Source organism: Eulemur rufifrons, chromosome 2, assembly GCF_041146395.1.
Source record: "Eulemur rufifrons isolate Redbay chromosome 2, OSU_ERuf_1, whole genome shotgun sequence".
Lineage (NCBI taxonomy): Eukaryota > Metazoa > Chordata > Mammalia > Primates > Lemuridae > Eulemur > Eulemur rufifrons.
In genome coordinates, this window is record NC_090984.1 from 61280358 (window position 1) to 61304544 (window position 24187).

The following is a 24187-nucleotide window of genomic DNA, read 5'->3' on the forward strand; positions in this document are numbered from 1 at the left end:
CCCGAGAAACAGGCCTTGCAGGGAAGAACAGGAACAGGTCTGGAGGAAAGGGGCCTTATCCTGGGGCAAAGCTCCTTGAGAACTTATACCTTTGTACATATTTTGAGTCTTTCTCCAAGTATTTAACACTTTGCTAAGCACAAAATCAGCTCTCAAAAACATACAGAGGGCTGAGCACAGTGGCTCATGCCTGTAATCCTAACACTTTGGGAGGCCAAGGTGGGAGGATCACTTGAAGTCAGGAGTTCGAGACAAGCCTGAGCAAGAGTGAGACCCCATCTCTACAAAAAAAAAAAAAAAATTAGCCAGGCGTGGAGGACCATGCCTGTTGTCCCAGCTACTGGGGGTGCTTAAGCAGGAGGATTGCTTGAGCACAGGAGTTGAGGTTGCAGAGACCTATCATGATGCCACTGCACTCTAGCCTGGGTGACAGAGCAAGGCTCTGTCTCAGAAACAAAACAAAACCAAACTCACAAAAAAACACACTGAAGCAGAAATGAGACCTTTATTAGCTCCCAAAGCATTTTTCAATACTGAGACAAAAAGTAAAATGTAGGGATGAGGAGAACCAAGGCACAAAGAAGGACCTATGAGGGCCCCCAGAACTCACCACGGACACACGGCAAAGGTCTTCTCTCCATGTCAAGGGTATGGGTAGGCGAGAAAGCCTGCCATATTCCACCGAGACAGGCCCAACCACCACAGCCCAAATGAGAAGACAAGCATAATTGTGACACCACCAGGAGGGTCAGAACTTGCTAGTGTAGAGGGCGATAATCCACTTGGGCATGCGGAGGAAGCTGGGTAAGTAGGAGGACAGCCAGCCCAGGGCAGAGACATTCGAGACGACGGAGCTCAAAGACAAATAGTCTTGGACAGGGCGGCCTGGGGACAACACGAAGAGGAGGCTTAGATCCTCATTTTCCACTCCTCGGACACCCCAACCTTGGCTAAGAGACAGAGGGAGACAGAGGGAACAGAAGGAACAGCAGCCGAGGCTGGTTGCAGGGCCAGAACCATTACCGTCCACATCCCGAAGGCCGTAGCGTCGAGCCAGGTCACAGGATGGCAGCACCTTACCACTCAGGCTGAGGATATTGGGGTCTGTGGGCACACAGAGAGCTGGAGCTGGCAGGCATGGGAGTGCGTAGTTGCACAGTTTGGGCCCAGCGGGACAGGGCACCACTGAGACAGACTCAGGAGCCCTAGAGAACTGTTTCTTTCTGTTCCTAGGAAGGTTCTTGGCTCTCTGGCTCTTGGCCACACCTCCCAGGAGCCAATTCCTAAGGCTACCAAACCTCAAACTGGGAATCCTGACCCTTTGGGCCCCTGAAAGCCAGTGAAAATAAGGGTGTATTTCTCAACCACCTCCCGAACCAGACCAGGGCACTGGGAGCCACTGCCCTGCAGGTCCTCTATGCCTTTTCTTGTTACCAGCTGCCCTCACCCTTTTTACCTGTTGCCAAGGCCACCACACATTTGCCACTCATTTCTGTGGTTTCTGCAGATGAGAAACATGACCTGAACTGAAACACAGGGCATAGAAGTAGAGGGTTAATTTCCAGGTCCAAACCCCCTCTCCCCCTTTCAACTTCCGTTCCAGGAGAAAGAGAGGCCAAAGACCTCGTGCAGGACTTGTAGGACCCACTGTTTTAGAAGGCACCAGAGCTGCTCCTCCCCACATGCAGGCAAGCCCTGTACCCTGGCACCTGGACCCGCTGCCTTTCCCGTGGAAGGATCTGGTAGTACCAAGCCAGCTAGTGTCTGGAGCTTCTAGTCTAGTTCAATGCAGGGGTCAAGTGTGTAGGATCTGGAGTACTTATGACATATGTGACCTTGAACAAGTTTAACCTCTCTGGGCTTCAGTCTTGCCATCTGTATAATAGAGATATTATCTCCCTCACAGGATTAAAGGAAATAATGTGTGTACCATGCTCAGCCTTGCGCCTGCCACAGTGAGCACCCGGTGAGTGGGAATATTTACTCTCGTTATTGTGCCGTCGTTGAGGATGGAGAGGCAGATTCCCCTGCATTCGCTGTTTCCCTTGCCCTCTCCTTGCCAACCTGCTTAAGCAACGGGTCCTGTGAGGCCTCCTCCTTTGCTATATTCTCCTTCAGCAGTTCTGTCTGCACCAACCCTGGCCACAGAGACACGTAGCTGACTCCATGGTGCCGCAGCTCGTGGGCACAGTCAGCAGCCAGCTTGTCACACTGTGGAGAGATGGAAGGTAGGGTGAGAGCCAGGGCATGTGGCCCTGTCACCTTCCCTCCCTGCTTCCACTGGGGATACCCCATCCCCTTGCCCTTCCCAGGAGCCCTGAGGTCTCAACTGTCCACCTTCCCCAGCGCAATGCCTGTTCTACTGAGCAAGGGGAGCCCAAGCAAGGGAACTGTCCCTTAATGAGGCAGAGGGGGAGGTGAGAGCAGCCAGGCTTACCATCCTGACCGCTGGGGAATGGTACCATCACTGCCTTATACCTCCCCAGCTCCTATGTCACTGGGTCCTTACCGCAGCTTTGCCCACGCCATAGGGGACGTTGAACATATATTGCAGGCCCCCAGGGGAGGAAATGACCACAATGAGCCCCCGGCCAGCTGGTACCATCAGCCGTGCCCCATACACTGAGCACAAGTAGTGGCCTCTAGAAGGTGGGGGAGAGAAGAAGGAATGAGCTGTGTTAATGGTGGCCTGGGGTCGCAGCCTCTGGCAGCTCCCTCTGCCTTCTTGTGGCTGTAGTCAGCCGGCGGAAGCCTGCTGGGGCCAACGCAGACCTGGGGAGCCAGGGGCCTGAGGCCACATGCTGAGAGGAAAAAGGGGTCACAGTAACACTGAGAAATGCTCAACTTCAGAAGACATAATGGAAGAAAAGAGCTCTGTCAAGATAGCAATTACAAACAAAATAATTCAGGGAGAAAAAACTTAAGAAATGTATAGGGTCTACATGGAAAACTATAAAAGAACAAGTACAGACAAAATTGTTTAAAGAAAAACTGACATCTAAAACATCATTTCTATGTAAATTTTGTTTCGTTGACTTATCATCTATCTTTATACCTGTACTGCATTCTTTTAACTAGTTTATCATCATACATTTTAATATGGGCAATATCACGGATTGGGGAAGCAAATTCCCCTCACCCATAAGACATTAATCTGTTTTCAGAATTTTCCCGGCTGTTCTCACACATTTATTCTTCTCATTGAGCTTTAGGTTGTCAATTCCTCCAAAGAGTCTTATTGAGCTATAATTCAAATTGACTGAATGTATGGATTAGTTTACATAGAAATAATGTTTTACATGTCAATTTTTCCATTCCCTCTGGAGGGCACTGGCCAGTTTCCAGCTCTTAGGGTTTTCCTTTCTTGCCTTTAGGCTGACCACGCCCCTCTGTCCTCACAATCTTTCTTTCACTTTGGAAATCAGAGTTGCAGTATAATCCTGCTTCCTTGGGATTGCCCCCAGAGTACCAAAATCAGAGTGGTGGGTGTTCTCACGTGCTCTTGTCACAGATTTGCAGATACTCTCTTGGTAGCTCCCACAGGTGACTGATCACATCCGTCAAGTGAAGTTTAATTACATGAGAGGATAACATCATTCCAGTGATAATAAACAGAGACATGACTGGTACACATTATGCTGGGCAAATTCTAAGTGCTGTGTTTCATCTCACTCCTGTGCCAGATGTATATGTGACCCCAAGACATCCTTCCCCTCCAAATTCTGACCTGGCAGTGCCCTTGCCTGTGGGTCTGGAGTGAGGATGTGGAACCCAAGGAAGGCTGGTGCTTGCTCTTTCTTATTAGCCTTCTCTTGATCTAAAACAGAACAATTTCTCCCTCTAACCATTTTTGAAAACGTAGACTATAGGTTGTATGTATTACCGAGAGGAGGAAGTTCCCTTCTGGGTCTTGCATTTGGATAGGCAGAGAGTAAGGCAGGAGAAAGGCCAAGGGCTTGTTCAGATGAAAATTACTGAGAGACAGGGCAGAAGTTGACATTCCCAGGTAGAGACTCACCTGGATGGAACTTCTCCAGAGATAAGTGGGACAAATGGAACAGAAGGGAGAAGAAAGAGATGGGGGGCGGGGGGCACCAGAGGGAAAAGGAGAGGGAATATGGGAAAAGGTCTGGCCGTTGAGCTGGCTAAGTGAGTGATGGGAGCCCGGGCCCTGACAGTGGGGCAAGGGGAGCACTCACCTGAGTCCGACATTGTTGATATCATCCCACATGGAGGCGGGGGTTTCCCAGAATGCCCTATTTCTGGTGTTTAGGATTGTCTGGAAGCATAGGGAGGGTGATCAGTTGGGTGATTTGAAGGCAGGAAGGTGTGAAGGGCTGGGTGATGGAAGGGACAACTGGGGACATGGACTTGGGTCAGAGGGGGAGGTCAGGATTGTGGAGCTGAGATCAAAGTTCAAAGGGTACCTGGACTCCAGCATAAGCGTTGTTGACCAGCACATCTAGACGCCCCTGCTGTTCCCGATCCACTTGCTCAAACAGGCTTCGTACTTCACTCTCCTGGCTTGAATCGCACACCACGGGCACACACTGGCCCCCAAGGGATTGCGCCTGGAGAGGGACAGGGGACATGAGCTCACAGTCATACACAATTGTGAGACATAACACAACTCCCCCAACCAAAGTGGACTTGAGAACTGAGAAGGCACTCACAGAAAGCCAGCACTCAGGCAACAAGGCAGGCTATACTGCCCTCTGGTGTCTGAAGAGTTTTAGGAATGACAGGCCCTCCTGCCACAGAGCAAGGTGGATTGGGATCTCAGGTTTAATAACCTGAAGTAGGCCAGGCATGGTGGCTCACGCCTGTAATCCCAGAACTCTGGGAGGCTGAGGCGGGAGGATCGCTTGAGGTCAGGAGTTTGAGACCAGCCTGAGCAAGAGTGAGACCCTGTCTCTACTAAAAATAGAAAAATTAGTCAGCTGTGGTGGCACACGCCTGTAGTCCCAGCTACTCGGGAGGCTGAGACAGGAGGATTGCTTGAGCTCAGGAGTTTGAGGTTGCTGTGAGATAAGCTGATGCCATGGCACTCAAGCCCAGGTGACAGAAGACTCTGTCTCAACCAAACCAAAACAAAACCCCCCAAAAAACTACAGTAAATGTTTAATAATCTAAGTATTTACTGAGGCCTATCATGTGGAAGGCATTGTACTCTGCAAGTAGAGAGTAATTTCCTTTACTTAACTCTTACCTTCCCAGACTCAGTTTAAGAACTACCTCCTCCAGAATGCTTTCCGAAAGCATTCCCCCATTTCATCTCCATGCCCCTAAAGCATTCTGTGCATGTCTCCCTTATAACTTACCATATTCACATTACATTGAAATGATTGGTTTCTGCACCTGACTTCTTGTTAAACTCTATCTTTTAAGAGCAGAAATTATCAGTCTTCGTAACCCCAGTGCTCTACCCAATGCCTAGCAAATCATGGGCAATTATTTAACTGAAATCCAGTAGAGAAGTCAACTGTACAGTTCAGTAAAGTCTTGTTTAAAATAGAGAAAAACGCAGGCCTACAACTCTTCAGTTGTCATTTCAAAATCCCTGAAGCTCTCAAACACAAAGGTTTTCCACTTGGTGGCAAAACTCGACCTTACCTGAAGTTAATTATTTATGGGGTTTATTTATTCCACTTTGAGTAAATATTCATGCCTTGTTGAGTATGTTAAAGTTTCAGGTAAGGGATCAGGAGAGGCAGTGGTTAAACCGAAGGGCTCCCTCAGGTGCTGTGTACAGTTGTGGTCCTGGGGGAAGCACTCACCTCCTGAGCAGTGGCCTGAAGGGTGTCCAGATGGCGGCCGGTAATGTAAACTGTGGCACCTGCTTTGCAGAGCTGCAAGGCGATGCCACGGCCAATACCCCTGGAGGCACCAGTCACCACACACACTTGGCCCTTCATGGGAGCTGCCATGACTCATAGGCAAAGGTGGAAAGCCTGTGGAAGCAAAGACTTGTTCTGAGGGAAGCCTGCCGAGTGTGTGTGTGTGGAGGGGGGGGCCTCACTAGGGCTAAGAGGGGGAGACAGATCGGAATCCTTTGAGGGGACAGGAGAAGTTTCAGGGGAGGACAACTGAGTGCGAGACGCAGGGCAAGGCTAACTGTCCCTTTTGCAAGGCCCAGGGAATGTAAAAGGGGCAGGGTGGGGCTGTCCAGTGCTGGAACCTACCGCGACCCTCTGAGTGGGGCTGGGTGGGGGAATCTGCCGCTGCAGCCTCGGGGCGCGTCCACACAAAGTCCTGAGTCATCTGGAGCTCTGGCCCTGGCCTGGCCTCGTCCGGCCGAGGCGGGGGCGCGGCTTCCGGGTCCCGCACGAGCGCGAAGCCCGGAGACCCTGAGACCTAAGTGGGAGGAGCTCGCCCCCTTACCTGCCACCTGTGCTGCCTCTGGGGTTCTCGCGCTATGTAGCTCGCCATACCTGTAGTTCGAGAACTTTAATTCCGGACGCAGGGGCGGGACGAGGTGATTACGGCTGGGGTGGAAATCTGGCTTCTGGCGCGGATTGAGCTGATGCTGTGGAAGCAAAGCTCAAGGATCGCATCATAGCACCTGGGTCGATTATTATCTGGGGCGGAGGGGCGGGAGTCCCGGGCCCGGCTTAGGGCCGCACGTGGGGGAGGAGCGATATGGGGACACACCCACGCCGGCCGAGTAAGGGCCGTCGCGGAGCCATGACGTAGAGGCTGCGCCAGGAGAGCGCCAGGGTTTCTAAACTTGGTCGGGACTAGGCTCACGCCTCACGGCGTTGAGAGTTGGTCTTTGGCTAAGCAAGGTTTTGCAGCCGGAAAGGTTCCGAAGCACCCATGGGGCTGGGTCTGCGCTCTCCCCACAAGGTGCGGCGCCGGTTCCCAGCTGGTGGCAAACGGGGGCGCGGGGCCAAGGGGTCGGGGCGCCCCTCACCAGGCCGCGAGCGGCAACCTCCGGATGGGCGCTCGGAGCCGGCTTTAGATTCGCACCCTCACCTGAGTTCTGAAGCTCTGGGGTATTTCCGCCGGGCGCTGTCCGCGCTGAAAGAGTCTCCTACGGCTGGGGAAGAACGAGGTAGGGAGGAACTTCGGGGTTTAGACCAAGAGCATAAAATCCAGGACAGGCAAGGAAACTTTTGGGGGTCGCCAGGGCGTGGGGACTTAGTTTAATTTCCTGAGTCCTCTTCCTCGGCCCCCGCTCCTTAGTTAAGTGATGAAATATAACCATATTCTCTTCTCAGTCTCTTTAAAATATTTCTTTCCTCACCTTTCCAGAACTGATGGTGCGCAATATTTTGAAGGAAGTGGAGGCTCAGGCCTTAGCCTTGTCCACGAACAGAACCGCCAGTGAGATGGTGCAGGAACTGTTGGAGTTCAGTCCTTTGAAACCGTTCTGTCGAGTATGGGCTGCTTTGCGCTCCAACTTGCGCTTTGTGGCCTGTCACCGGTGTGGGGTCCATGTATTGCAAAGTGCTTTGCTGCAGCTGCCTCGATTGCTGGGGAGTCCTGCAGAAGAGGAGGAAGTGGAGGATGGGAAGGATGGTCCCATGGAGACCCTGGAGGAGCTTGTCCTGGGACTAGCTGCTGAGGTGTGTGATGATTTTCTTTTCTACTGTGGAGACACACATGGCAGCTTCGTGGTCAGAACTCTGCTGCAGGTGTTAGGAGGGACTATCCTGGAGTCTGAGAGAGCCAGGCCCCGTGGCTCCCAATCGTCCGGTAAGTATTACGAGAGAGGGAAGTGGACCTAGCGTGAAGGAGAGTTTAGGAAGTTTAGAAGGAGACATAAGCTCATGGGGGAGCTTGACCTTGAAGAATTAGCAGAAAAATTAGGACAGAGCTTAGCAGGCCAAAGATTAGTGTGTGCAGAGGCCCAGAGGTAAGGATGTACAGTTGAGGAGACAGCTATTAGGATAGGGGCAGGAAGAGGAGGTGAGTCATAAAGAAAACGGATTTTAAGCTACCTTTTTTTTTTTTTTTTTGCCAAAACCCATGGTAAGAAGTTTTTTTTTAAACATGACTCAACCTATACATATGTGTAAATACACCTACTGGACTCAAGCAAAAGTTTGGGAAACAATATCTTTGCTACACACAAGCCACTCTTTTTTTTTTTTTTTTCTCTTTTCCTTTATTCTGCTCTATTTCCGTTTTAAAAAATGCTGGTTGAGTCCACTAATTTGATTTTATGATACAGTCATAGGCTGTGATCCACATTTTGAAAAACTCTGGGAAATAAGTTTAGAGAATTTAAATGAGGCCTGATTTTGGAATGCCTTGAATACCTGGCTGAGGAGTTTGAGCTGTCTCCTATGGGCCATGGGGGAGCTGGTTGAAGTTTCTTAGAGAAATTACAACAGAATATAGTCCGAGTTCAATCATCCAGAAGAGACATTCAGTTGTGTCACATTTGTTGTGCATCCAAGCTGAATCCTTGTTCATCTGTGGAATTCTTTTTCCTCCTGGAAGGCAGTTTGTGATCTCACCACTGCACATGTTCTTGATCTTTCTTCAGAACCACAAAGGGTCCCAGCTCGGGAATGTAAGCCAACTGATTTTGAGGTCCCTGAAACCTTCTTGAATTGCCTTCAGGACCTGAGCTCCTGCTTTCTGAAGGACATTGCTGGTAAGGAGGGAAGTAGGAGGAGGGTCTAGAGTCTATTTTTCTGGTGGTGATTACCACCAAGCAAGGCCCTTAGGTCAGGTTATTCTTGTTCTTTTCAAACCTGTTTGGTTTGATATTGCAAAGCACTATGTATAGACCCTTTGTGTCCGTGGTCTCCTATATCTTGTTGCTTCAGGTTTGAGTTTGTGCAGTTTCTCTGGATTTGGGGAAAGCTGCTTTATTTTGGCCCTTTCCCCACAGTGTTTATCACTGACAAGATCTCCAGCTTCTGCCTTCAAGTGGCCTTACAGATTTTACACCGCAGACGGCCCCAGTTTTGTGCCCATCTCTGCAATGCTGTGATTGACTACCTGAGTACTCGTAATTCCTCAGCAGATGGCAGGTATGGTCAGGGCCTCAGGATTGACCAAGGTTGGTGGGGTTGTGTGAAATGAATGAGGTGATGTGGTGCAACTGTATTTTGGATGAAGTGACATTAAGACTGCCTGATCCCCTTCTTGTCTCCAGTCCCCTACTGCTATTTGTGCGGGATCAGACGAGCTCCAGACTCCTAGAGCAGGTGCTGCTGGTGTTGGAGCCCCCAAGGCTCCAGAGCCTCTTTGAGGATCACTTCCAGGGGCAGCTGCAGACCCTGGCTGCACATCCCATTGCCAACTTCCCTTTGCAGCGCTTACTAGATGCAATCACTGCCCCTGAGCTGGTGAGTTGGAAACCTGGGCTGGGTGTCTTTCTGCTAATTCTTAATCATTGGGCCTTATTTCATTGTGTGCGTGTCTCTATATATCTTTGACAACGTGCTGACCATCGCCCTTGAAAAGTTATTCCTTGAGGTTTTCCAGAGCTTAGAATGAGGTTGCCCTCTCTCAGAGAGGATTTGTTTTGGCTTCTCTCAGGTGTGAGTACAAAGTAGGAGACTGGCTTAATTCAAGCTTGCAGCTTGAGGTTCCATGGCCCACTCACACTCTGGGTACTTGGCTACAAGTCCACGTGATTGGTGGGGCTGTTGCCATAGCTTCTCTTTTCTTTTACTGTTTAGCACCAAGGCAGGCTTCCCTGTGGTCTCAGGGGTTGTGAGTTAGAGTGGAAGAGCATGTTTAATTCTAGTCTTCCCTTACCCTCTAGCTCTCCCTTACACATAGAGAGGGGCCATTTAAGGTCCCTATTCCTCTGTGAGGCGGCACCTCAAGGACTGCCCCCTCGTCCTGGGCTTTGTCCAGCCAAACAAAAGTCCTGATATTGGCAATGATTTTTATGATTTAAAAAAATTTTTTTTTGAGACAGAGTCTTATTCTGTTTCCTGGGCTAGAGTGCCATGGTGTCAGCCCAGCTCACAGCAACCTCTAATTCCTGGGCTCAAGTGATCCTCCTGCCTCAGCTTCCCGAGTAGCTGGTACTACAGGCATGTGCCACCATGCCCGGCCCAGTTTTTCTATTTTTAGTAGAGATGGGGTCTCACTTTTGCTGAGGCTGGTCTCGAACTCCTGACCTCAAGCGATCCTCCCACCTCTGCCTCCCAGAGTGCTAGGAATACAGGTGTGAGCCACTGAGCTTTTTATGTTTTATTTAGCATTTTTAGTTGTTTTCAGTGGGAAAATTTCTCTGAATAACTTAGCCCACCAGTACTAGAATGCCAAAGATTCTTTATCCCATGTTTCCCCTCAGCTGTTGCCTGTGTTTGAAGAGTTGAGCCCCGCCCTGGAAGCTGTCTTGGCCCAGGGCCACACAGGGGTAGTTGTTGCCCTGGTGGGGGCCTGCCGCAGAGTTGGGGCCCACCAAGCCCAGGTCCTGCAGCTGTTGTTGGAGGTGAGTGGATATTACCTGTGATCCATTTATGTTGTCGGTCCAAATTCTACCTGTTAGGACTTATCTAATCTTAAGTCATTGTACTTCTGGACCCAAGAGGTCTAATGCCTAGGGAGTTCACAGATACAGGGAAAAATGAGGCCAAAGCCATTTCACAGCCCCAGAATGAAAATTATCTCCCAGAACTAAGAGAGAAATGTGTTTAAGGGATATACGTTTATTCAACCCCTGTTATGTGTATAGAGGCTAGGGATACAGTAAGGCAGATGAGATCCTGCCCTCATAGAGCTTACATTCCTGTGGAGTTAGGCCTTCCCACCTTTTCTGAATGTTTTCACTGTCTAGAAAGGTGAGGTTAGGGATAGAGAAGTTCTCAGGAGCATCATGTTTTGTCTTCCACTCTAGGCATTCCACTGTGCAGAGCCCTCATCCCGGCAAGTGGCCTGCGTACCTCTCTTTGCCACTTTGATGGCATATGAGGTGTACTATGGACTGACGGAGGAGGAGGAGGGGGCGGTGCCTGCGGAGCACCAGGTGAGGTAGGGGAGAGGCCAAGCCAGTGACTAACTGGGGGCCAAGCCTCGTAGGACTTAGGAAGCCTGTCCTGAGGTGAGGGTGGTGAGATTTCTGACTTCATCTAGGTGGAGGTGGCTTTATCCTGGGGATGGGCTCATCCACCTGGCATGGTGGCTGCCTCCTAATTTCCTATCTCTGTGCTTCTAGGTGGAAATGGCTGCAGCCAGGGCCCTGGAGGAAGTGACAGTCCTGGGGTCTCTACTGCTTCAGCATCTGCTGCACTTTTCCACTCCTGGTCTTGTACTTCGAAGTCTGGGTGTCTTGACGGGACCACAACTTCTGGCTCTGGCCCAAAGCCCTGCTGGCTCCCATGTGCTGGATGCCATCTTGACCAGCCCCTCTGTGACACGAAAACAGCGCCGCCGTGTGCTGCAGACCCTAAAGGTTAGACTTCTGGCTTCTGCCTTGATTTCCCGCCATCATCCATTTAGAGAATATGAGCTTCCCCCCAGGCCTATACCTTCAAAGAGAAGATATGTAGTTCCTAGACTATTTTGACTTAGCCTCTAAACTCTTCACTCCCCCTTCCCTCCTCCCCCCCAACATACTTTCATGGTCTTCCCTAGAGGGACCTACCTTGCTTGTTTCAATGCAGGGACAGTATGTGGCTCTGGCCTGTAGTCGCCATGGCAGCCGAGTGCTAGATGCCATCTGGAATGGAGCAGCCTTGGGGGCCCGGAAGGAAATTGCTACTGAGCTGGGTGAGTACCAGCACCTCTCTTTGATGTTTCCAGAATTTCCTTCTTCTTACTCCAGATGCTGAGTGGCTGGGGAGTGGACTTAAATTTAGCAGAGACTTCAGTTCCAAAAAGTAATCTTGCTTGTGGGTTCTTAGCAGTCTGCTTTCCCCTTCCCCTCTGCTGACTGATTGTGTAGTACTCTGCTTCCACCCCTCCTCTTGGCTTCTGTTCTTTGGGGAGTGTTCAGTCTATCTCAGTGGCAGGTCCAGGGTCTGAGGAAAATGGAGGGACCTTCACTCCAAGTAGAGTCTGTCTTCGAGCACGGGTGGTACTAAACATGAGTGGTTTCCTTTGCAGGGGAGCAGAACCAGGAGCTGATAAGAGACCCTTTTGGCCACCATGTGGCTCGAAATGTGGCACTGACTACGTTCCTGAAGCGACGAGAGGCTTGGGAACAGCAGCAGGGTGCGGTGGCTAAGCGGAGGCGGGCATTGAACTCCATACTTGAAGGCTGAGGCCTTTGGATCTGGAACTGGTTGTTGGTGGGAGAGGGTGAAAAGAGTATCATCCCATTTCTTTCCTGGTTTAAATTGGATTCAAAAGTCTTATTGGTAAACATTTTATATTTTTATTGAAATGTTTTTATTTTGGTAGGGAAGGGTATGGAGACAGAGATCTCACAGTAAGGTTAGAGAGGATCTGTTCATCAGTGTGCTGGGGGCTTAGGGACAGGAGGAATTGGCAAGGGATCTAGATGTAGCAACGGTCAGGTTGGGATTCAGATGCCTGGGGATAGGCTTGTGGCCTTTCAGGCTAAGTGGGGGGCTGGAAATGTGGGTAGGAATGGAGAGCATTCTTCAAGTAAGGGTGTAGGTTTGGGGTATAAGGCATTATGTGATGAGTTCTGTTACGATGGGGCCTGCACTGTCTGCAGGTCCTGAAACCTGATGCTGTCGCAGTCCTCACAGTGAGTCTCATGGAACTGGGGGTGGGTGGGTAGAAGCTCAGAGCCCTTTTTCAGTAGGAATGGAGGCGACCCTGCTGGTGCCACTGCTCAGCTCCCTCCACTACATGGCGAAGGGTGGAGGAAACTCCCAGCAGCATATGGCCCATGCCTTGTAGCAGCATGGAAATCCACCGAAGGAGCTCCCTGAAAGGCAGAGACAAGAGGAAATCAGATGATTAGGGAAACCCGGGAGGAGGCCATCGATGGGGGCTGAAGGTTTTCCACAAGCAAGAGCTAACTGGGGGTAGGTGGATATCAGAGCAGGAATTATGGGGACTGTCCAACTGTTGGGGATGGGGAAGTATGACATTCTGATTTCTGACCTGAGTATTTTCTTTGGGCCAAGTCCTTGAAAATCGCAACTCATGGAGTATAGCCCGTAGAATGTGGCTTTGACGTTCAGGCTGCCAAAGAGGTCTCGAGGGTTTTGCTTGTACACATCAAAGGTGATGCGGGCGATGTCCTTGCTGTGCTTGGGGTTCTCCCGGCCCAGGCCATAGGACAGCATTCCACTCTGTCGGGCACCCCCATCAGTGCAATGAACCCTCACGCCCTGCCGCCCACCACTAATCCCCATCAGCACTGGATCACACCCACCCCTCCCTGGACTGTCTGTGCACTATGTGATGTCCTTGATAACTCTACAGCTCTCCCAGCACCTCTGCCCCCAAGGTTAGGGTTAGGTTAGAGAAGGAGCTTGGGAGAGCTATAAAGAATTGGTGGTCTAAGCAGCCCTAGCCTGGGCCTCACCCTGGTGGGGCTCCAGCTCTGCCCGCACTCCAGCACCATCAGGCATGTGTCATCCTCCAACAGCTGGAAGAAGTCCTCACTCTCCACTGCAGTCCCATCCTCCTCTAGCACCAGGGTTAGCACTCCACTCAGCAGCAGGGTTTCCAGTGCCTGCACAGTGGCCAGAAGCAGGAAGGAAGGGGCAGATCTTATCCCATGCCCTTCTGTTCAGCTGCTCAGCATCCATTGGTTAGCTCTAGACACTGGTTGACACCCCCAGTCTACTTCCTGGCATTTTGCCATCCCTTTTAAAGGCTGCAGCTCTCAGTGTTCTTTAGTTGTTGGGGGACCCTCACTAGGGACTGACTTTTTTTCCTCATTGCTCCTACCATGTCATTGTCATCTCCCCCTGCTCTCCTCCAAGCCACTCGCTACTCCATACTGGTTTGGAATCGAAAAGCTAGCCAGGTTCTCTTCAAGTCCCTCCTTCTATCTTATTTACAACGTCCCACCTCACTCTTTCCCCATCCTCAGAGTTCTCCAGAACTGTTTGGAGTAGTACTGTTTAACCTCTTTGAGCGTTATATGCATGAACACTTTACATACATTATCCCCTTTTACTCCTTTCAACAACCCTAGGAGGTGATGTATTATTATTATTGTTTTGTAGATGAAGAAACTGAAGTTTTGATAGGTTGAATAACTTCCCAAGGTGTGACATCTGGGAAGTGGCAGAAACAGGATTTGAACTTGATTTGTCATACAAATCGCCCTTCCATACTGACTTCTGAATTCTATCCCTCCAACCCTCCCTACCACCTACTGCTTCCCCTTCTCCCAAAGAAACACTCACTATGTGGAAAATAAACCATTGACCCAAATGCAGCAGAGGTCATTGGGTTTACCCTCCCTGCTTTTACCCCTCTGGGCCGGGGCAACTGTGCGGCCTCAGACCTTTCTGCTCCATCTGTCACCATTCTCAGCCCCTTGGCTACTCCTGCTGTAGGAACCCAGGCATTTGGCTCACCTTGTCTAGCAGCTCCTGGCGGGTGGCAGCTGTCAGACCTTTCCGGATAGTCCTCTTGTGATCACAGACACGGAAAGGTCGCTGGGGTGGTGGAGCTGAGGTCCAGACCCTACGTCCAAACTTGGAGCTTATATTAGACACGGACCTGGTAGTTGGTAAGAAAGGTCAAAAAGGGGCGCAGAGGGGATGATGGGGGTGGGGTGGCTGCAGGGCTTGGGAGGGAGGGATCTAGTTTGCAGGTTAGGGTAGCAGATTAGAGGAGGGAGAGGGGGAGAGACCATAGAGTGGGGGTGGACTTCAGGAGCTGGACCAACCCACTGTGGAGTGGCGGCAGGACAGGATGGGGTACAAGTGAGTGAGTCTCCTAGGGCTGAGTGGAGTTTTGCTGCCCTGCCCATATCCCTAGAGTTGGAGGGCAGAGAGAAGGGTTAGAAGTCACCTGAGCAGGTCGCCAGGGTTGAGGGCTGAGAGGTACTCCATGGTGGCTTCTGGGCTGGGTGGTTCTCTGCTGTCCTGGGGCTGAAGTGGTGTTTTCTGTTACAAAGCTGGGATCTCAGCCCTGGATGAGGTAGGGAATGAGTCAAGCCCGGACTCTGGCCCCCCCTGCCTGGCCAGTAAGAAGGCAAAGTCCAAGGGGAGAGAGGGAGGAGGGGCTCGACGGGAGGGATCGTGGAGGAAGAACTGCCCAGCAAATGCTACAGGAGCTTATGCGTGTCTCTGGTGAGGGCGTGTGTTGTGAGAGTAAATGAGAACTATGTAAAAGGATGGAATGTGATGTCTGGTGTTTTTATTTCTGTGGAGGGAATTTCTAGGGACAGTTTCTGGCTCCCAGCCTCTGAGAAGGGGCGTTTATGTGCGCTGGACTGTATGTGCTGCCACCTACTGGAAAGGCCATAAGCTGCAGCTTTAGGGAAAGGGAGGTGGGGCTGAGGTTGGGGAAATGGATGGGAGCATGGGCGGGGCTTGGGGAAAATGAGAGGTAAGTCAGTGTGAGGAGGGGTGTGAGGAGAGAGTGGATCCTGATCTAGGGTCACCAGGGTTCTGTCTGGGACCCTGGCCTTCCTGCTTACCTGATCCTGCTTCCTTGGTTGAGGAGATGGGCTGGCACAACATTGCTCTGGCTTCATTCTCTGGAACTATCTGCTTCAGCCACACTGAAATAGTGACCTCTGTCACCTTTTTCCTTTGCCAATTAATGGACATGAAGAAGATATGAGTTGGGCAGGAGATGTCCTTTGGTAGCATCAGGACTTTAGCTTCTGGTACCCTGTGTCCCACCTCTGATTTCAGTTGCAGCTGTGGTGGACAGTTGCATGGAAGCTCAGACTCTCACTGACATTGAACCCCTCAAATGAGCACAATTTCTGCTTTCCTGCCCAGGAGCCTTGCAGGGTCCCCAAGTTTCCTCACTTTCTCTCTATGTCCTGACTGAGAAACAGAGTGCCTCCATTGCGCTGTGACCCGGCCAGCTGCATTTCTCCTGCAGGCTTGAGCTCAAGCCAAGGCCTTAACCATTCCCAAGCACTGATTGCCCAAAACACAGAAAGAAACTGGCCCCAACTCTAAGCTAAATTCCTTAAACCGTCATATATAAACTCCTTACCTTGACTCCCTTTTTGTGGACATACCTAGGTAGAACATCTCTCACTGTCATGAGGATTTGCTGCAGCCCACTCTGTAAGTTCCCCTAATAAATGCTTTGGACTGATCACACTGTATGTGAGCTTCTTTATTTGGAATCCCAACTGGCCCCATCTCTGGTCAGTTTGGGACACTCCCTTGTGGGAATTCCCCTGCCACCACTTTTGGGGCAACTCCAGCTGGGACAGAACAAGCATGGTCAGAAAGTCTGGCAGCTCACTCAACCCCCTGACAAGTACAGGCTGCAAGTTTAGGGGCATTAATCATTAATGCCCCAGGATAATCCTCAAATAATGGGGCTAGCCCTAGTCTTCTGTCTTGGGCAGAGGTTCCCAGTGTCTGCTGAAGGGAGGGACTTAATAACATGCTCTTGTTGGCTTTCCTGTTCCCTATCTTACACTGCTCCCTCACTCTGGCTTCCTGAGCTGACCTTCCAAATACAGCATAACCTGTGCCCATTGCCCTTAGCTCAGGCTCTGCTGTGGAGTAACACGAACTAAGATAATACTCCTGGTGTCCTGGTGCTCAAAGAACCCCCGGTTCCGGCTACTGACTGGGCAGAGGTCTTTCTTTTCCCTTCTCCAACTCGCGATTTCCTGGCCCCCCTCAAATCTCTTCATTTCCAAGTTTTGCCTGACCTCTCTGAGAAGACAGGGCTGCTTCTCAGTATGTCTTTACCTTTGTACCCTTTCTTATACCTGATAGTGTGGTCTCTTCAAGGTTGTGTGTTACAACTCCCCAACCAGGTTATAAGCCCCTTATGCCTCTGTGCATCCTCTACCTCCCCACCCCCTGAACCTTAGCACCATGCCTCACATGGAAAAGCTGACATTTGAAAGCCTAGTGAGAGCCCTGGGGGTGGAGTGACTGGGACAGGGCCCAAAGCAAGAGATGGGAGGAGGCAGGCCAGGAGCTGAGGAAGAAGGGTGGCTCAGCAGGACAAGGAGGCTGGAAACAGGCAAAGATAGAGCAGCTGGGGGAATGAGTTCGGGTCACCTCCTATGCTACATCAGTGCTGCACAAGGTGGGCGGGGAGGATTGGGGCCAGAGCTAGGGGAGGGATGAGAACAGAAGCAGGACCAGGGTCAGGATTCAGCAGAGTGCTCCTACTCCCCTCCTGTTTCCTGGGGAGGCAGGCTCTCACACGCCTGGACATGTTAGTGATGGGAAGGAGTAGGGTGAGGGAGGGGCCCCAAGAAGGCCCAGGATGAGCCCATCTTGTCCCTCCCCGTTCACGCCTCACCTTCTGTAAATGTGACAGGCGCAGGACAGGAGTAGGCACCTCACCCACTGCTGCTTCACCTTTCAGCTTCCCTAGGCCCCTTGGAGGACCCTAACCCAGCGTGCTCCCAGCTGTGTAAGTAGATCTGCTCATGCCACTTTACTCCCCACCACCCACTTTTGCCCTGAGGTATAAGGAATGGGGCTGGGCAAAGGAGGAGGGGCCAGGCTAGAAGGGTGGAGGTGGAGATAGTGACAGCCTGGAGTGTGGACCTGCAGCTCTGGGAAGGAGCCTGGAGTGGGGGAAGTCCGCTGACTGGGAGCAGGGGATCTGAGTTCCAAGAAGGAGTATTGTTTGAGTTTAGGAAATCAAGGGTCCCAGACAGAATAGAGGCAGGCTGCAGGAAGGGTGGAAGGGGGAGGCACAGTCCCTTCCCACCAGGCGTCAGAGGTAACATGGGCTTCTGCCCAGCCCTGAATGCCTTCTGTGGCCCCTCCACCCCACTGTAGGCCAAGAAGGATGTCGGTCTGCTACAGTCCCCCAGGGAACGAGACGCTGCTGAGCTGGAAGGCCTCGCGGGCCACAGGCACGGCCTTCCTGCTGCTGGCGGCGCTGCTGGGACTCCCTGGCAACGGCTTCGTAGTGTGGAGCTTGGCGGGCTGGCGGCCTGCACGGGGGCGGCCGCTGGCGGCCACGCTCGTGTTGCACTTGGCGCTGGCCGACGGCGCGGTGCTTCTGCTCACGCCGGTCTTCGTGGCCTTCCTGACCGGGCGGGCCTGGCCGCTGGGCCAGGCGGGCTGCAAGGCGGTGTACTACGTGTGCGCGCTCAGCATGTATGCCAGCGTGCTGCTCACCGGCCTGCTCAGCCTGCAGCGCTGCCTCGCCGTCACCCGCCCCTTCCTGGCGCCCCGGCTGCGCAGCCCGGCCTTGGCCCGCCGCCTGCTGCTCGCCGTCTGGCTGGCCGCCCTGTTGCTCGCCGTCCCGGCCGCCGTCTACCGCCACCTGTGGAGGGACCGCGTGTGCCAGCTGTGCCACCCGTCGCCGGCCCACGCCGCCGCCCACCTGAGCCTGGAGACTCTGACCGCCTTTGTGCTTCCTTTTGGGCTGATGCTCGGCTGCTACAGCGTGACGCTGGCGCGGCTGCGGGGCGCCCGCTGGGGCTCCGGGCGGCAAGGGACGCGGGTGGGCCGGCTGGTGAGCGCCATCGTGCTCGCCTTCGGCTTGCTTTGGGCCCCCTACCACGCGGTCAACCTTCTGCAGGCGGCCGCCGCTCTTGCTCCTCCGGAAGGGGCCTTGGCGAGGCTTGGCGGGGCGGGCCAGGCGGCGCGGGCGGGAACTACGGCCTTGGCCTTCTTTAGCTCCAGTGTCAACCCGGTGCTCTATGTCTTCACCGCCGGGGATCTGCTGCCCCGAGCAGGTCCCCGTTTCCTCACACGGCTCTTCGAGGGCTCTGGGGAGGCCCGAGGGGGCGGCCGTTCTAGGGAGGGGACCATGGAACTCCGCACTACACCTCAGCTAAAAGTGGTGGGCCTGGGCAGGGGAAATGGGGACCCCGGCGGAGGGATGGAGAGGGACAGTCAGGAATGGGACCCTTGACACTAAACCCTACAACCAGGCCTGTGCCTCCCTATGCCTTTCCATTACCCCTGAGCACTGGGGGACCCTTCTCTGACTACAGTTTGGGTCTGGCCGGGTAGGGTTGATATACACCTGGGCAGGCCAGGTTCCTCCAAGCTGAGGGATTATGAGGGCGGTGATGGTCCATGTTAACTGACTACTGTGTGCTTACAGGTTGGCATGTACCCATGTTCCAGGGATGCTTACTTGTTGCCAATAGCTATTATTGTGAAATACACCAGGAAGCCATTAGATGATGGCGTAAGTGTGCTCCCTCTGGTGGTTCATCATGCCTGAGTTGTACTGAAGCCATCTAGTTCTCTGCTGGGTCAGGCCAGAGCTGGGCAGTGCCAGCCTTCAGTGGCATCTTGCCCTGGTCTCCCCAGGCCAGGTGCCCTGGTTCTTCCAGGCCAACCCATACAACCACTCTGGAAATGAAGAGAGAAAAAGGAAGGAAAGTATGGGAGCTTGGATGAGGGGTGGGAATGGGATCCATTCTTGGGTCTATAAGAGCCTCCTGGGGGAAGAAACTGGCTCTGGAAGGAGAAAGTGAATCTCTGGGGTTTGAAAGGAAAGTTTTCCTGTCTGTCTTGTGGTTGGTACAGTGGAAGAGAGGCACACAAGGAGTGGACAATGGTGTAGGGGCCCTGGGAGTCTGAGACTTACCTTCCTCTCTGACCATCTGACCCTTCCCCCAAAGACTACCTGACTTGAAAAGCAACCCAGGAGCAGGCACTCACTAAACTAGGGGAAGTTTGGGGGTTGAGGATGAGGGGGTATGGGGAATGGTGGGAATATGTAGACAACAGGAAGAATTTTTTAGAAGGTGCCACCTCTCCGTTCTCTCTTTTTTCTCTTTGCCAAGTATTGACTCCTCCCAAGACTTTGCCAGCTGTTCCTAATCCCTTCCCCAATACTTCTCAGCCCCCACATTTGGGATCTACCTCTAAGTCTAAAAACTGTTCTAGATCATGACATGTTTTATTAAGGGAATGCAGACTGGGATTCTTTCCAGGGGAGATCCATGTGCACACACATGTGATCACTAAGGGACCAATTCATCCCACTTGGCCCAGAAAATCCATTGTCCCAGCCCCATCAGTCCCCCAGGAAACTGAGATGGTTGGTCCCTGAATGGTTACCCTGACCATCACCCCAGCTTCTGCTTTAGTGACTGTTCACACTCCTCCTAGAAGAGGCCAGAAAGAGCAAAGGAAATCCAGTCCCCAGAGTCATGCCAGGGCCACCAAAACCGGGATTGGAGTATACCTCTGAGCTAGGACATCAGGGATGTATGCTTAGAGTGCCTAGTCCTGGGTGGGGGGAAGAAAGGTCATCGAGGGAGATAAGGGTGGGGAGTACCTTGAGATAGGAGGCAAGAACAACCCAGTCTTTTTTTTTTTTTTTTTTTTTTTTTTGAGACAGAGTCTCGCTCTTTCACCCAGGCTAGAGTGCCATGGCATCAGCCTAGCTCACAGCCACCTCAAACTCCTGGGCTCAAGCAATCCTCCTGTCTAAGCCTGCCGAGTAGCTGGGACTACAAGTGTGCGCCACCACACCTGGCTCATTTTTCTCTGTTTAGTAGAGACGGGGTCTCACTCTTGCTTAGGCTGGTCTCAAACTCTTGACTTCAAGTGATCCTCCTGCTTCAGCCTCCCAGAGTGCTAGGATTACAGGCATGAGCCACTGCGCCCAGTAGACAACCCAGCCTTTATCTGAATCGGCCTTTGGTTGACCCCTGGAACTCTGAGCCAGAAGCTTCTATCTTCAAACACAGACTTCGGGGGCTTCTTTCTGACCTCGTGTGCTGGGGCAGAAGTTCCCTAACTTCCTCTGTTACATACTCCTCATCTCACACACCCAGTGTGATCATAAAGCCCTTCCTCAACTCTGTCTTCAGTTCTTGCTGCGGTTTCAGCCCATTTCTTTTCATCATATCCTCTGCTTGACAGCTGCTGGGTTAATGTTGCCCTGGCTTTTCTCAAAAAAGGGGGGCTCTGGAAAGGGTGAGGGACCTCAGCAAATGCCATTACACTATTACACCCTGCATCTTTCCTGAGAAGTGACAGAGTAGAAAGGAAAGCCGGAAGGCTCATGGTCAGGTTGAAGGAAGGAATCTTTAGTTCCTAGCTTCTACAGGAGACTTCAAGGAAAGGAGATGTCTCTCCATACAGGGAAGGGAAGGGTGACCCTTTTGGGGCTTTTTACCTTTCCACATTCCTGTCTTTCCCTCTTGGCAGGGCGGGCATGAGGCATCACAGCTCCTGACCCCTCACTCCCGCTCCTCATGCTCAGCCCAGCCTACCTTAGCCTTGACCTTCTCTGTGTGTCTAAAGGAGAACTGGACAGTAGGCATGGGAAGGTAGGAGAGAGGTGGTTCCAATCTCCTTTCCCAGCACCCAGATCTTAAATCCAGACCATATGGACAAGTGCAAGGCAAGTGGTTGGGGGAAAGGGAAGAAATTGGCATTCTGTGTGATACCAAGGAGACCATCTGGATTTTGACTTCTACCAAAGAGACTGGAAAATTTGTTGACCTGAATGGAACCAATCCCTTCAAGTAAGGAGCGGGATGGAGAGTGCTGGGCGATGGCCCTTTTCCCATAAGCTACGTCATGGCTTGAACTGAAGCCAAAGGCAGGGTGCTGCCCTCTTCGGCATTCACCAACATGCCCTCTTTAAACCATGATGTTGCCAAACCCAAACCCAGAACCTACAGTTCTAACCTACACTTCCTATTAACCTAAAACTCTACATTATTCACACAAGATATAAAGATACCAGTATTCTAGCCTCTCAATCTGAACCCATTTCTCCTTTCTGGTTTCCTGCCCTCCTTCTCTTACATGATACAATTCATTACTTTGTTCAATTCTCCAGTCTAGACCTGCATCTTGAGGCCACACCCCAGCCTACTCACTCCCCCCTCCCCTTTTTCCTCTCTCGCTGCCCCTTCTCATCTTGCCTCATGCCTCAAGAGTCCTCCTCCCCGATGAACTGCCCTAGAACACAAAGACTTTCCCCCCCCTAGTGAAGGGAGGGGTGGGGGTTTCAGCCCCACCCTCAGGAAGATGCGTCTTCTGCCTCCCCTGCTCGGTAGCACTTCCTCTCTGGCTGACTTGGCTGACAGCACCCAGACCCGGGGCCAGGATCCTGGCACTGGGACAGATCCAGGGATAGGCTACACCACTTTGCCCTGACCCTGGGATTGGCACCACCTTCCAAACAGTCCCTGGCAAAGCTTGTAAGTAAGTATCCTGGGAGTGGGGGTGGGGTTGGGACAGGTGCAGCCATGAGAGAAAGTGCAAAGGAATCTCCAAAGCAAGCTTGGCCAGTGTAAAAAGAGTTGGGAGGATTTGTCCTCGTTGCCTGTCCAGGAACTCCTCCCCATCACTGTTATTCCTGGTGAACCCTGGGCATCTCTGGGGAGGGTGGGTAGGTGACTGGAGGAAGTCAGTGGGACTGAGGGGCGAACGGCCTGGGAGGGGACAGAGGACCTAGCCTTTCAAAGGTGCAGAATTGGTGAGGAAAGCCTCCCAGACTGGTTGGGGGCTTCAGGTCTCCTAAGGGAAAGAGGCTGAAAAGGTCCGGAAATGCTGCTGCTGCCGCCACTGTGTGTGCATTTTGCAATTGGGTCTGTGGGCAGGAAGGGGCCCCGTGGCCCAGTTAGGAAACTAGTCTTTCTACTCAGCCAGATCCCCTTAAGACAGGGGATCAGGCAGTGATGGGGGCAGTATATTTCCGAGGTGTCTCTGATGCTGCTGACCTTGGAGACAGACCAGAGTACTCAGATTAGGTGTGTACAGGACGGCAGGAAACCCTGGGTCCTCTACCCTCATGTGCGTGTCCGCCCTTGCTCTCCAGGTTTTTACAATGGCAACAAACACTACCTCTCCCGTAGCATCCTCCTCACTTAATGTTATGTTCATCTTTGCGCTGGCTATCATCCTATTGTCGGTGGCGCTGGCTGTGGGGCTCCCTGGCAACAGCTTTGTGGTGTGGAGCATCCTGAAAAGGATGCGGAAGCGCTCCGTCACTGCCCTCCTGGTGCTGAACCTGGCCCTGGCCGACTTGGCTGTATTGCTCACTGCTCCCTTTTTCCTCCACTTCCTGGCTCGAGGCACCTGGAGGTTTGGACTGGCTGGCTGCCGCCTGTGCCACTATATCTGCGGAGTCAGCATGTACGCCAGCGTTCTGCTGATCACCGCCATGAGTCTGGACCGCTCGCTGGCGGTGGCCCGCCCCTTTGTATCCCAGAAACTGCGCACCAAGACGACTGCCAGGCGGCTGCTGGCAGGTATCTGGGTGGTGTCCTTCCTGCTGGCCACGCCCGTCCTCGTGTACCGCACGGTGATCTCGGTACAGAACAACAGGAGCCTGCACTGCTCTTTGAACTACACCAACGAAGGCCACAGGGCCTTCCATCTGCTCTTCGAGGCCATCACGGGCTTCCTGCTGCCCTTCGTGGTCGTGGTGGCTAGCTACTCCGACATCGGGCGCCGGCTGCAGGCCCGGCGCTTCCGCCGCAGCCGCCGCACCGGCCGCCTGGTGGCACTCATCATCCTGGCCTTCGCGGCCTTCTGGCTGCCCTACCACGTGGTGAACTTGGCCGAGGCGGGCCGCGCGCTGGCCGGCCAGCCTGCGGGGTCCGGGCCCGTGGGGCAGCGGCTGAGCCTGGCCCGTAAAGTGCTCATCGCGCTCGCCTTCCTGAGCAGCAGCGTGAACCCGGTGCTGTACGCGTGCGCCGGCGGCGGCCTGCTGCGCTCGGCCGGCGTGGGCTTCCTCGCCAAGCTGCTGGAGGGCACGGGCTCCGAGGGGTCCAGCGCCCGCCGCGGGGGCTCCCTGGCCCAGACCGTGAGGGGCGCCCCCGCGACTCCGGAGCCCGACCCCGAGGGAAGCGAGCTGAACTAGGCCTGGTGGAAGGATGCTCGTTTTCCTCCCAGCCGAGTGCCCCACTCTGGGCTGACCCATTTCTGTACCCAGAGGAGGAGGTGGCGGCGGGGGTGGAGCAGAGGAAGAGGGAGGGATGGGGCGAGCGAGGACAGAGCGAGCGCATGCTCCAGCCTGGCTCCTGTGGGCAGCTTTACCATTAAAACTGAAGTCTGAAATCGGGTCAACCCTGCAAGTGGGGTATGTGTTAGGGGCCGTTGGGGTGCTTGCAGGCGTCCTGATGGGGTTTCTCTCAGTAGCTGAGAGTCACATCCTTTAGTTCCCCATGATTTACAATTTTGGAAGGGACACAAAGACAGACATAGAACCCCCCTCCCTTGATTCGGAAGTA

General features: G+C 52.9%; 5 protein-coding genes across 12 annotated transcripts; 3 read left to right on the forward strand and 2 right to left on the reverse strand.

Moving 5' to 3' along the window:
- Positions 1 to 486: 486 nt before the first annotated feature.
- DHRS1 (dehydrogenase/reductase 1) lies at positions 487 to 6527 on the reverse strand. 4 transcript variants are annotated; one of them, XM_069486192.1, is made up of 9 exons: positions 6432 to 6527; positions 5778 to 5951; positions 4428 to 4571; positions 4200 to 4279; positions 2510 to 2642; positions 2065 to 2211; positions 1457 to 1526; positions 1024 to 1104; positions 487 to 885 (listed from the first exon to the last, which is right to left on the reverse strand). In XM_069486192.1, exons 2-9 carry the CDS (start codon positions 5925 to 5927, stop codon positions 749 to 751), a joined length of 942 nt encoding a protein of 313 aa, XP_069342293.1. In that variant the 5' UTR covers positions 5928 to 5951; positions 6432 to 6527; the 3' UTR covers positions 487 to 748. The 4 variants fall into 4 exon arrangements, with proteins under 4 accessions (XP_069342293.1, XP_069342285.1, XP_069342302.1 ...); XM_069486184.1 differs by having other exon boundaries at positions 6382 to 6527; XM_069486201.1 differs by lacking the exon at positions 6432 to 6527 and adding an exon at positions 6183 to 6367.
- Positions 6528 to 6638: 111 nt separating this feature from the next.
- On the forward strand, positions 6639 to 12232 carry NOP9 (NOP9 nucleolar protein). Of its 2 annotated transcripts, XM_069486129.1 has the most exons (10): positions 6639 to 7054; positions 7255 to 7698; positions 8495 to 8605; positions 8846 to 8987; positions 9113 to 9305; positions 10268 to 10408; positions 10814 to 10942; positions 11132 to 11368; positions 11580 to 11685; positions 12022 to 12232. In XM_069486129.1, exons 1-10 carry the CDS (start codon positions 6817 to 6819, stop codon positions 12177 to 12179), a joined length of 1899 nt encoding a protein of 632 aa, XP_069342230.1. In that variant the 5' UTR covers positions 6639 to 6816; the 3' UTR covers positions 12180 to 12232. The 2 variants fall into 2 exon arrangements, with proteins under 2 accessions (XP_069342230.1, XP_069342237.1); XM_069486136.1 differs by lacking the exon at positions 10268 to 10408.
- Positions 12233 to 12325: 93 nt separating this feature from the next.
- On the reverse strand, positions 12326 to 15022 carry CIDEB (cell death inducing DFFA like effector b). Of its 2 annotated transcripts, XM_069486222.1 has the most exons (5): positions 14866 to 15019; positions 14427 to 14571; positions 13421 to 13570; positions 12994 to 13184; positions 12330 to 12814 (listed from the first exon to the last, which is right to left on the reverse strand). In XM_069486222.1, exons 1-5 carry the CDS (start codon positions 14904 to 14906, stop codon positions 12682 to 12684), a joined length of 660 nt encoding a protein of 219 aa, XP_069342323.1. In that variant the 5' UTR covers positions 14907 to 15019; the 3' UTR covers positions 12330 to 12681. The 2 variants fall into 2 exon arrangements, with proteins under 2 accessions (XP_069342333.1, XP_069342323.1); XM_069486232.1 differs by lacking the exon at positions 13421 to 13570 and having other exon boundaries at positions 12326 to 12814; positions 14866 to 15022.
- Positions 15023 to 15104: 82 nt separating this feature from the next.
- LTB4R2 (leukotriene B4 receptor 2) lies at positions 15105 to 19158 on the forward strand. 3 transcript variants are annotated; one of them, XM_069486157.1, is made up of 3 exons: positions 15105 to 15146; positions 17377 to 17424; positions 17799 to 18952. In XM_069486157.1, the coding sequence occupies exon 3, from the start codon at positions 17809 to 17811 to the stop codon at positions 18883 to 18885; it is 1077 nt and encodes a 358-aa protein (XP_069342258.1). In that variant the 5' UTR covers positions 15105 to 15146; positions 17377 to 17424; positions 17799 to 17808; the 3' UTR covers positions 18886 to 18952. The 3 variants fall into 3 exon arrangements, with proteins under 3 accessions (XP_069342258.1, XP_069342247.1, XP_069342269.1); XM_069486146.1 differs by lacking the exon at positions 15105 to 15146 and having other exon boundaries at positions 17299 to 17424; positions 17799 to 19158; XM_069486168.1 differs by lacking the exon at positions 15105 to 15146 and having other exon boundaries at positions 17299 to 17422; positions 17738 to 19158.
- Positions 19159 to 22722: 3564 nt separating this feature from the next.
- Positions 22723 to 23817, forward strand: LTB4R (leukotriene B4 receptor). Its single transcript, XM_069492715.1, has one exon. The coding sequence runs from the start codon at positions 22744 to 22746 to the stop codon at positions 23815 to 23817; it is 1074 nt and encodes a 357-aa protein (XP_069348816.1). The 5' UTR covers positions 22723 to 22743.
- Positions 23818 to 24187: the final 370 nt, after the last annotated feature.

Coding starts and splice junctions, on each gene's coding strand:
- LTB4R (XM_069492715.1), top strand. CDS start 22,744: ATGTGCGTGTCCGCCCTTGCTCTCCAGGTTTTTACAATGGCAACAAAC.
- LTB4R2 (XM_069486168.1), top strand. CDS start 17,767: ATGCCTTCTGTGGCCCCTCCACCCCACTGTAGGCCAAGAAGGATGTCG.
- DHRS1 (XM_069486192.1), bottom strand. CDS start 5,927: ATGGCAGCTCCCATGAAGGGCCAAGTGTGTGTGGTGACTGGTGCCTCC. Junction 2,643..4,199: donor ATCAACAATGTCGGACTCAG/GTGAGTGCTCCC, acceptor CCCACCTTCTAG/AGGCCACTACTTGTGCTCAG. Junction 2,212..2,509: donor ATGGCGTGGGCAAAGCTGCG/GTAAGGACCCAG, acceptor ATCTCTCCACAG/TGTGACAAGCTGGCTGCTGA.
- NOP9 (XM_069486129.1), top strand. CDS start 6,817: ATGGGGCTGGGTCTGCGCTCTCCCCACAAGGTGCGGCGCCGGTTCCCA. Junction 8,606..8,845: donor CTTTCTGAAGGACATTGCTG/GTAAGGAGGGAA, acceptor CTTTCCCCACAG/TGTTTATCACTGACAAGATC. Junction 11,686..12,021: donor GGAAATTGCTACTGAGCTGG/GTGAGTACCAGC, acceptor TTTCCTTTGCAG/GGGAGCAGAACCAGGAGCTG.
- CIDEB (XM_069486222.1), bottom strand. CDS start 14,906: ATGGAGTACCTCTCAGCCCTCAACCCTGGCGACCTGCTCAG. Junction 14,572..14,865: donor AACCCTGGCGACCTGCTCAG/GTGACTTCTAAC, acceptor ACCAACTACCAG/GTCCGTGTCTAATATAAGCT. Junction 12,815..12,993: donor GGCCCAAAGAAAATACTCAG/GTCAGAAATCAG, acceptor TCTGCCTTTCAG/GGAGCTCCTTCGGTGGATTT.